The sequence below is a fragment of the Myotis lucifugus genome, unplaced genomic scaffold, assembly GCF_000147115.1.
Source record: "Myotis lucifugus unplaced genomic scaffold, Myoluc2.0 scaffold_112, whole genome shotgun sequence".
NCBI classification, from domain to species: Eukaryota; Metazoa; Chordata; class Mammalia; order Chiroptera; family Vespertilionidae; genus Myotis; species Myotis lucifugus.
The window spans coordinates 522,954-533,391 of record NW_005871160.1 but is presented as its reverse complement, the minus strand read 5'-3'; the positions used below and the strand labels follow the sequence as shown (position 1 = coordinate 533,391).

The 10,438-nt window shown below is 34.5% G+C and overlaps 1 protein-coding gene across 4 annotated transcripts in view; it reads left to right on the top strand.

Moving 5' to 3' along the window:
* The window catches only part of TBC1D19 (TBC1 domain family member 19), a 109,182-nt gene that overhangs the window by 37,765 nt on the left and 60,979 nt on the right, over nucleotides 1-10,438 (top strand). For all 4 annotated transcript variants that reach the window (XM_014459650.2, XM_006093260.3, XM_023757751.1 and 1 more), the window contains 4 exons: nucleotides 4,505-4,579; nucleotides 5,751-5,814; nucleotides 7,194-7,240; nucleotides 9,614-9,724. In XM_014459650.2, the coding sequence (XP_014315136.1) occupies nucleotides 4,505-4,579; nucleotides 5,751-5,814; nucleotides 7,194-7,240; nucleotides 9,614-9,724 (297 nt within the window). The remainder of the gene's footprint in view (nucleotides 1-4,504; nucleotides 4,580-5,750; nucleotides 5,815-7,193; nucleotides 7,241-9,613; nucleotides 9,725-10,438) is intronic.

Genomic DNA, 10,438 nt, shown 5'->3' with positions numbered 1-10,438 from the left:
TAATGTATCTCACTGCTCTACAAACTTTTAGTGACTCCCACCAATTGCCTAAACAAATTAATTTTCCTATTCCAAAGCCCAACATTTAAGAATTTTTACTATTTGTTCCAGTGTCCCTTTCACTTTATCAGTATTTGCTGTCTTATAACTGTCCTATGTGCCCATCCAAGTGAATTATTTTGTCTTCCCCTCTTACATCTTTAATACCTTTCTTATTTTTTTTATCATCATGGAAAGCCCTTTCTGCCTGATTTGCGTTATGAAAACCCTATTTACTTTGTGAGGATCAGCTCAGATGACATCTCTGATGTTACACCACTGTTGAAAAGTGTCTCTCCCTCTTTGCCCTCTTGTAGCACACAATCATTTCGTCGCCCTTTTCACCAATTGCATTCCATTAGAGTAATTTCTGTACATATCATTCTGAAATTTATGTCTTTTGAAAGCAGTAATGATGTAAAAACATTTTTGTATGCCCATTATATCTAGTATGCTAACTTTTATATAGCAGGATCTTAGTAAGTTTATGTTGAATAAATAGTAAAGGCATTTGCAATCTCTTCTGCCAATGATTACAATATTCATTTAAAACATATTTACTAAATAAATACCTAGTAGGAGAAGACACTCTGCTATGTGCTATGGAGATTCAGAAATAACTTAGATTCTGCCTTTAGATAACTTCATGGTTTAAGAAGATTTGGACATAGGTAGTTGTAATGTAAGGTAGGAAGTGCTGTGTGCTCTAGGGGAGGTGGCTAGGAAGTGTTGTTAATATTGACCTTGATCATCTGGCAGAGGTAGTATTTGTGAGGTTTCATCACTGTAAAGTCACTCCCTCCCCCCTCTGTATACTTTACTCTTTGGAAGGAAGTTACTGTGTGTAGTCCACACTTAAGGAGGGGTAGTTATGCTCTTGCTTCCTTGAGGAGGGAGTATCAACAAATTATTTAGAATTTTTCCTTATGGAAGAGTTCTCTCTCTCTCTCTCTCTCTCTCTCTCTCTCTCTCTCTCTCTCTCCCCCCCCACTCTGTTTATTTAATTATTTATATCAGTATAAACTCATGGATATTTACTTTATACTTTGGGTTTTAATTGAAAACTTCTTAATTTTGTTGCTTACAATCTGTTCTGAATGTTAAAGGCTCAAAAATTTCTTCAGTAAAGAAACTGTTCAGTTTGATTTAGTCCAGTGTTGTTCAAACTTACATGACCATGGAACCCCATTTCCATGTAAAATACCTTGGGAACTACTTTGCTACATCCTTCAGAGAAAGCATTATGAAGAAAAGGATACACAGCATGATAAATACAAGTTCCTGAGTTTTCTTGTGAAATAGTATTAGTAAGCACATGGAGCTCTAATCGTGTGGCAGGTGCCGTTCTAGGGCTTTACAAGTATTCACACACTTAATCATCATGGCAAGCTTTTGAGGTGAGTTACTCTTATGATCTTTCATTCAATTTCACAAAACTAGTAGGTGAAAGAGTTGGGATTTGAACCTGGAATTCTGGTTCCAGATGGTATTCAGCCTGTTTCTCTGTACAGTCCAGAAACCTTCAGGCAAACTTAAGGTATGCTATGTGGCTGAATTTACTCTGTTTTCTATCACTCCAGTAACCTAAGCAAAAATAGGAAGTTTGTTAGTTTTATATTATTTCAATTCTCATTCCCTTTCTAATTGGTCTTTTTGTCTTATTGTCACTCCACCTCTTAAAACTTCTAAGACTTTTAGGATATAATTCCATCCCTTTACTTTAGCTTACCAGGCTGTAACTGGTCTTGCCCCTTTTTATGATTCAAGTCTCATCTCTTGCCTACTCACACTGCCCCTCCCCATGTTCCCACTTCCCTCCCCACTTCCACACACATGTACATTCTCTCTGTCTAATCATACTTGACCTCTCCCAGTTGTTCCAGCAGAACCATTGCTTATGCTGCTGCTTCTACCTGAAACTCCCCATGTATTTCTAGCCAACTTATGCATATTCTTCAGGGATCAGGTTAGATGGTAGTTTCTTTTGAAAGGCTCCCTGACCCCCCAGATATCAGATGCTCAGTTAACTCTTCCTGTCTGTAGTCCTCCACATGGGAAGCACCCTGTACTTCCTACCACAATACTTGGGTCATTTGTATTATTACTAGGTTCTGAAGTCCTTGTGAAATACTTGGGTCGTTTGTATTATTACTAGGTTCTGAAGTCCTTGTGAAATACTTGGGTAGTTTGTATTATTACTAGGTTCTGAAGTCCTTGTGAAACAGCATCAGTCTCTCTTTCCCAGCTGTATCTCCAACATCTGGCACAGTGTCTGTCCCATGGTAGATGCTCAATACATATTACTTAAAATGTTGAATGAATTGAATAAACAAAAAAAGAAAATGTTCCCTCCTAAAAATATCTATACCTCTTTTCCTAGTATAATTCATCTAGAATCTTATCTAAAGGAATCAGAGAAACAGAAATTTATATTCATGATAAGAGTAAAAACTTTAAAAGAATCTAAATGAATAGCAATAGGGCTTGCTGAAATATAACATGGCATTTCCAACAGATAATATTATACAGGCATCAAAAATATCATTTTTGAGGAAATTACAAAATAGGAAAGTGCATAGAATGTAATCTTAAATGGAAAAATAAAAAGATATGACAATATAATTCCACTTTAAGAATGTACATGAGTATATATATGTATACACACATATATATCTCAATTATATATACATACATAGAAAAAATAAAAGAAGAGAATAAAATGTTAACAATGGTTATTTTTGGATGATGGAAATTTGTTGATATGTATTTATTATTTTATTCTTTACATAGTCTGTTTTCCAAATTATCTTAAATAAATGTGTTACATTTGTAATCAAAGAATTACTAAAATATTTTTATTAAGTACCTGAGCTATTATTATTTTGTTTTACTTTATTTTTTGTCAGCGTAAAGAAAATAATTTTTTAATTTCATAGTTTCAAAGTCATTTTTTTTACATGCTGCATATTTATTATACAGTGGGGGGAGGGGGACTCCTGTAATAATGTCAACATTAAAATCTTTAAAAATAAAAACCGCCGAACCGGTTTGGCTCAGTGGATAGAGCGTCGGCCTGCGGACTCAAGGGTCCCAGGTTCGATTCCGGTCAAGGGCATGTACCTTGGTTGCGGGCACATCCCCAGTAGGGGGCGTGCAGGAGGCAGCTGATCGATCTCTCTCATCGATGTTTCTAACTCTCTGTCCCTCTTCCTTCTTCTCTGTAAAAAAATCAATAAAATATATTTAAAAAATAAAAAAAATAAAAACAAAATATTATACAATTTTAAAAGACTATTTACTTACATTGTTATAAAAATATAGCAAGGTGATAGCTAATCCCCATTTAAAGATTTTTATACAATTATGATTCTTTTATTAATCTTTTGCCTCTCATGGCTTAGAAATTACCTTATTTATAAAACTCTTGAAATCCTTTGAGTTAATATCATACATTCCAATTATTAGGGAAACTGATTTGAAGCCAACAATAATTTCATTTGGCGAGGATATGAGTTTGGGTAAGAGGTAATGTCTTCCTATTTAAACATTTTAAATGTAAAAGGCCATTTATTTTCCTTCTAAATAACATTTTAAAGCTTTATTTATTTTATAAGTCTTTTGGGTAGAAAACATTACTTTCTTTTTATTTTGTATTAATGAACTATCATTTTTCAAGAGCTTATTTGCTTTTTTGGGGATGCTAAGTGTATATTAAAATTTTAATTTAATAGCACACAAATAACTATGATTTTTTTGAGCATTTATTTTTCAGAGTTAGGGTTTAGTCACTTTTACAAATACAACCTGAGGAAAATTAAGTATCTATAAAACTGGAGCTGAAATAGACCTTCGGGTTTACCCAATGCAACCTCTGGAGTTTATCGCCTTTAGCTCAAGTACTTCTGGAAACAGAACTCACAGTGTCATGGATTTAAGCCATTTGGTTAAGTCATTCCACTTGTTGGGGAGTTTCTTTCTTATAATAACTAGTCAAAGGCTCCTTATTACATTTCCACACTGGTCCTAGTTTTGTGCATAGCATATATATATAGAAAGCATTCAATATATGTTAGTCAGTGAGCCAGCGAGTAAACAAAGGAATGAATAAATACCACTTAATTGAGATTAGAGTTCTTGAGGGAACCTAAAGGTTGACCCAGCTTGAAAGCAGCCACTTTCTTCTTGGATTTCCCTTCATTGTCAGGAAATTCTATTTCTGTTTCTGGTGTCTATGGAAATGACTTCTTTAACCATCTGGTTGAAATTTTTGCAAGTGGAAAAGCTGGTACATAGTAGGCTGTAATCCACATTTGTTGACTGAACTAAGGTATGAAGATAACCAATCTCAACCAACCTCACCATTTCTGTATAACTCATAATATCTTTAATTTTTTTTTACTAACTTTAAAAATCAGTTTCAGTATTGTTAACCAGAAACAATAATAGATTGTTCTTTATGTTTCAGGGAAGTTGGGAAAAAAGGATTTTGAAGAGTTTAAATAGTATGTGCACTGAACTGAGTATCCCATTGGCACGAAAGGTACTTTTAATATTTATATATTTGATTGTAAATCAAGCACTGGAAAGTATCATGAAGTTATAACTTAGGCAGATTTATCTTTTTTGCTAGTATATCAATTTGTTTTAAAACAAAAAATATATAAAATATTAATTATGTGGGTGTATTCTATATAGATTTCTGTTATGTATGCTGTAAGGTTTTTTATAATAAACCTATAACTTGAGAATAAGTAGAAATAAAGTATAGAATCTGTATTATAAATTATTTAGCGATTTGGCTGTAAAGGTTATAGGTGGACATTAAAGATTTCAGTAACGTGTTGACTCATTATTTTCTGGTTAATTAGCAAAATTGCCATATTTTTTAATTAGACATGGAGTTCAGGCATACTGTCCTCTTGTAATAGCAAACATGATGCCATCTTTCAGTGTTAACATAGGCAATGAAAAGAATGATTTGTTATCTCTCTACAGAACTATTTAGATGGAATAGTATTAGCTTTACTTAGATCTAGTACTCAACATTTATCTGTCAGTTGGGGCTTTGAGCGGGGAGAGATGAAAAAGGAGAGAAAAGCCACGTGAGGAATGTTCTGGATTCTTTCTAGCTGCTCCCAAGTAGGAGAGAATAAGTTTCTCTTCACTTGGTTCTTTTTACCTGCTATTTGTTCCCTGCTGTTGAATAGAATATAGTGGATGTACTTTGGATAATAACCAAGGACAAGTCACTGAAGACACCAGAGGATGGTGCTAAAAAAGATAAATTTATACTAAAAACTGTCTAAGTAGGTAGTATTGTGTAATATACTATCTTTCGTATAGGAAGATGATGCCACTGACTCAGTCACACTCTCTAGGCCAGTCCCCTTTGCAATGCATTTCTGAGATTGCTGGAGGGGGTAAGCGGTGTAGTATGTGGGCTGAGCAGCAGTGTTTGTGTGTAAAATTTACCAGCCAGGACAGATTATTTACCTTCTTTTCTTGGACTCATTCACTGAGCCACTGAAACTAGATATAATGGTTAAATAATAATTTAAGTGTAATTCTAAAAAAGTTTGTGTGTAATGAAATTATGTTTCCTTATGTTATAATACCTTATTTGAACTTTTAGGTGAGTTATTGATTCCTATTTTTCAGCTGCATTGCTAAACTTCACAAAATGAAACCAATTTTTAAATTGTCTTTTCTAGAGGCCAGTTGGAGAACAGAAAGAACTTCTCAATAAATGGAATGAAATGGGAACTGATGAACCAGGTACAAGAATAGCTTTTTCCAAAATGTGGTAGTGGGGGGAAATTGCATTCTTAGTAATTGTGGACCCAAAGTAACAATATTAACAGTACTTTTGGACAGATAGCAACTTTCCTTTCCCACTAATTTTCTATCATTTGTTTTGTTTGCTTTGCAGTTTAAAAATTCCTAACTTTGGTCAGTGTTCTCTCTTATTTTGAGAACATTTAAGGCAATTATCCTTTTTTAAAGCAGCATTTGAAAACATTTTTATAAAAGAGTAAATTAAATCATTCTTGAATTTATTAGATTCATAGTTAAGGCAAATATTTTTCAAGCTTTACTTCTGTTGAGATGTTAAAGATAGGTCAACTGGTGTAAAGTTCTAAGACTTCTAAAATGTTTTTAAGAACTTATTGTGGGATAATTTTAATGTTTAAAACTGAATCAATCAATTTTATAAACATACTAGAGGCCTGGTGCATGAAATTTGTGCATGGGTGTGTTTGTGTGTGTCCCTCAGCCCAGCCTGCACCCTCTCCAATCTGGAATCCCTCTCACAATCCAGGACTGCTGGCTCCAAACTGCTCACCTGCCTGCCTGCCTGATTGCCCCTAACCTCTTCTGCCTGCCATCCTGATCATCCCCTAAGCACTCCCCTGCCAGCCTGATCGACTCCTAACTGCTCCCCTGCAGGCCCGATGCCCCTAACTGCCCTTCCCTGCAGGCCTGGTTGCCCCTAACTGCCTTCCCCTGCTGGCCTGATCGTCCACAACTGCCCTCCCCTGCCAGCCATCTTTGACCACATGGGGGCAGCCATCTTGTGTGTTGGAGTGATGGTCAATTTGCATATTGCCTCTTTATTATATAGGATAATTAATGACAACTATATATACTTTACTATGATAATATATATAATGGCTTAAGTACACACCTACATAATTTCTCACTATCCTCCTTAAAAATAAGTGTGGGGGCCTGGGCAAGCAATAACATAGGAAGCAGTGTGTCACAGAAGTTCAAAAGAGAGGACAGTTCAGTACAACTAGAGGAATTCACTGAGAATGTATTGTTTGTATTCTACGCACTTTGAGAATTCTCATATAGAACTTTTATATTATATTGACATTGTTTATTCAGTTATAATCTATTACAAATATATGAGTAGGAGACTCTCAGTTTCTTTCAGAATATGCCATCGAGGCTGTCAAGGGGGAGGGACTGTCTTTTTATTTTTGTGTTACCAATACTTAACACAGGGTATGACAAATAACCAACACTCTACAAATGTTTAATTAATCTAGCTGCACAGTAATGAATGGAGGAATCATTAATATTTATTATTAATGAACATGTACTATGTTAACTGAAATTTTGTTTGTAATCTGTCTTCTTAATTCTAGATTTAAGCCATTTCAGACCCGTTTATGCACCTAAGGATTTTCTTGAGGTAAGTTCTATTGGTTAAATATATGTATGATAATGAGGGGAAAGTGTGAAAGAAATGATGATACAAGAATATCTCTAGGAAGAGGAAATCACCATGTAAACAGCCCTCAAGTCAATGAAGCAGCGAATGACATGATCAGCGAATGACAAACACAGACTGGGAAAGAAAAAGAATCTATGAATACATGGGTGATAGGAAAGAGAAAATATGAAAAATGCAGACACTATATTAGTAACTAAGGAAATAACTGTGTTTGGATATTGCTATTGGAAAATATATTGGAATGTGGAAAGATTAGAGGCAAGTAAATCCATTAGGAAGATTTTTTCATAAAAAATAGTGACTCTAAGTCATGTTGCCTGCTGCCTGGCACATACCATGGTATAGGTGTCAGGGAATCTTTTCCCTTTTTATTCCCTCCTTGTTCTAGTCCAGGCAATAAACAGTGTAAACACAGGGGCTATTACATAGCACATTATAAATGACAAGTTAGTACATTCCATCCCATCTTGACCACAATCCCAGGTATCCCTGGAGATAGGCATAGATAGAAAACCAGCTGCAAGCCCTTCCTATCTTTAACTGCTCTATCTCCAACAGGTAGAACAAGGCTTGGCATATTCTTGTTCAATAAATAGTTGTTACATGAACGAATTAATCTTTCACATTTTATTTTTATTTCTTTTCTGAACCTGTAGTCTCTGATACCAGTTTACCAGCATTAAACATTGTTAGAAATGTTACCAGGTTGTTTGGAGTATAAATAGTCTCCTTTTAAATTTAAAGAGGTTAAGTTGGTCAGAAACTGCCTTTATAGCGATGGTATTATTTCTCTTCGCTTAGTAAAGATTTCTGCTAAGCTCTTTCCTTTTCTAGCACTAAGGGCTGAAATTTCATATAATTTTTATATGGTTATTTTTAACTGTGTTTTCTCCTTAGGAACTGTTGCTGAATTGAAGCTTTTCTTATTTATGCTAGGATTCTTCTTTAATTTAAGAACACTTCCTATAGTTATTTCCTTAGTTACTAATATAGTGTCTGCATTTTTAATATTTTCTCTTTCCTATCAGCCATGTATTCATAGATTCTTTTTCTTTCCCAGTCTGTGTTTGTGAGTTCCCCATGCAGTATTTGTGTAATTAGTCTGAAATTGTGCTGTTCTCTATTAGTCTGTATTTAACATGGTTGATTCTTTGCTAAATCTTTTATTTTTTAAACAAATGCCATTGATTTTTTTCAGTTTCAATTTAGTGTTTGCAATATTATGAAACTTTGAGCATTATAGCACATTCTGTTTTATCAACTATTAGTTATCAGTTCAATGCCTTCCTCAGATACAATAGCTTTTCTGTCATCATCATTTCCTTCCCTGGATTCTTGATTGTTGATTTCCTTCAAGAGTTTCAACTTTAAAATATTTTAAAAACTGATGATTATTCTTTCCCCCAAATGAATGTTGATAGAAAAATAAGAAAACATACATAAGAAGAAAATTTTAAATAAAAATTACTCATAATACCATCATACAGCAATAGACACAATTATCATAATTTTAAAAACATAATACATTATGAACATTTTTCATGTTATTATCTACATAAATTACTTATTATACTGTATTTTATTATGTGAATTGATCATAATTTGTTTAAGTAATTCACTCGAATGGGATGTGTAAGTTGTTATATGTTTTTCCATTATAAACAGCATTTCATTAACATTCTTTCTGCACTATTTTGCAAATATTTTATATTATTTCCACAACTATACTCATAAAAATGAGATTCCTAGATTAAAGGATATGCAAATTTCTATGAATTATTTTATCTGCTTAATTTTGAAAAGTATGTAAAGTCTCTTTTTTGTTAGGTTGGTTTCTGAAAATTTTTTTTGTTTTTCCATGTGGGTTTGGTTTAGAGGTGAGACCTTCCAGTATTGCCTTAGTATCTTTCTAAAAAACATTGTCAATATTTGTTTTTAAAAGGGTTAGAGTTGGTTCTAAAATTTTCCTTGGTGAATATTACAGTGGAGTAATTTTTATTTTTCTATCACCTTTCCTGGTAAATTGTTATAATCAAACAATTTTTTATTTTTTCAACCATCAAAAAGTTTTCTTTATAATTAAATTCTTAAATTTTTATAATTAAATGATAGATCATCAGTTGGAATATAAGCCATCCTAATTAAAAGCATGTTTATGGTATTTTAACATTTTAGTACAATTTTACAGTATTTTAGAATGTTATTGAAATATATGATTAACCCCAAATAGTTTTTAATTTTGTGGTGATACACCAAGAATATCACCGCCAATTTTAGAAGTGTAAACATTCTATAAAAAACTAATCAATTTTGTTGGGTTTGTTTTTAAAGGTATTAATTAATCTTCGCAACCCAAATTATGAAAATGGTGATTCTCCTAGTTTCAGGACTCATTTGGGTTTAATCCAAATTCCTCTGAAAGTAAAAGACATCCCTGAATTGGTAAGTATAGGCCTCCAAGAAAAACACTGCAAGTGTAGATGATCTGACAGGCTTGACCACATGCAAAATTGTATTGAAAAAGATCTTTTCAGATTGTTAAAGGGTATAGGAAGAGGTAAATGAATTTAATTTTAAAAGTATAAGAAAGGAAACACATTTATAACATATGTTATGTGGCTCAGCAGTGAATTACATTTAAATTGTCATAGTAATGCAAACAATATAGATTTAATCAAGAATATATATAAAACAAGTGACAGGAATGCCGGAATGACTGGAACGACCTGTCGCTATGATGTGCACTGTGGCCGGCCCACCAGCCCAATTGGGGGTTGGCCCCTCCCCCCAGCTAGCCCTGCCCCCGATTGACCCCCCACACCTAATCGGGGGTAGAACTGGCCAGCCAACCTCCTGCCTGCCTGGCCCAATTGGCCCCCATCAGGGGGGCAGCCAGACCCCACCCATGCACGAATTTGTGCACTGGGCCTCTAGTTTATGTATAATTATATTGAAACTAGAAGCCCGGTGCATGAAATTCGTGTACTCGTGGAGGTCCCTCAGCCCGGCCTGTGCCCTCTCACAGTCCGGGAGCTCTCGGGGGACATCCTTAGCGCTGCTGCAGAGGTGGGAGAGGCTCCCGCCACCGCTGCTGTGTTCACTAGCCATGAGCCCAGCTTCTGGCTGAGAGGCACTCCCCTCTGTGGGAGTGCACTA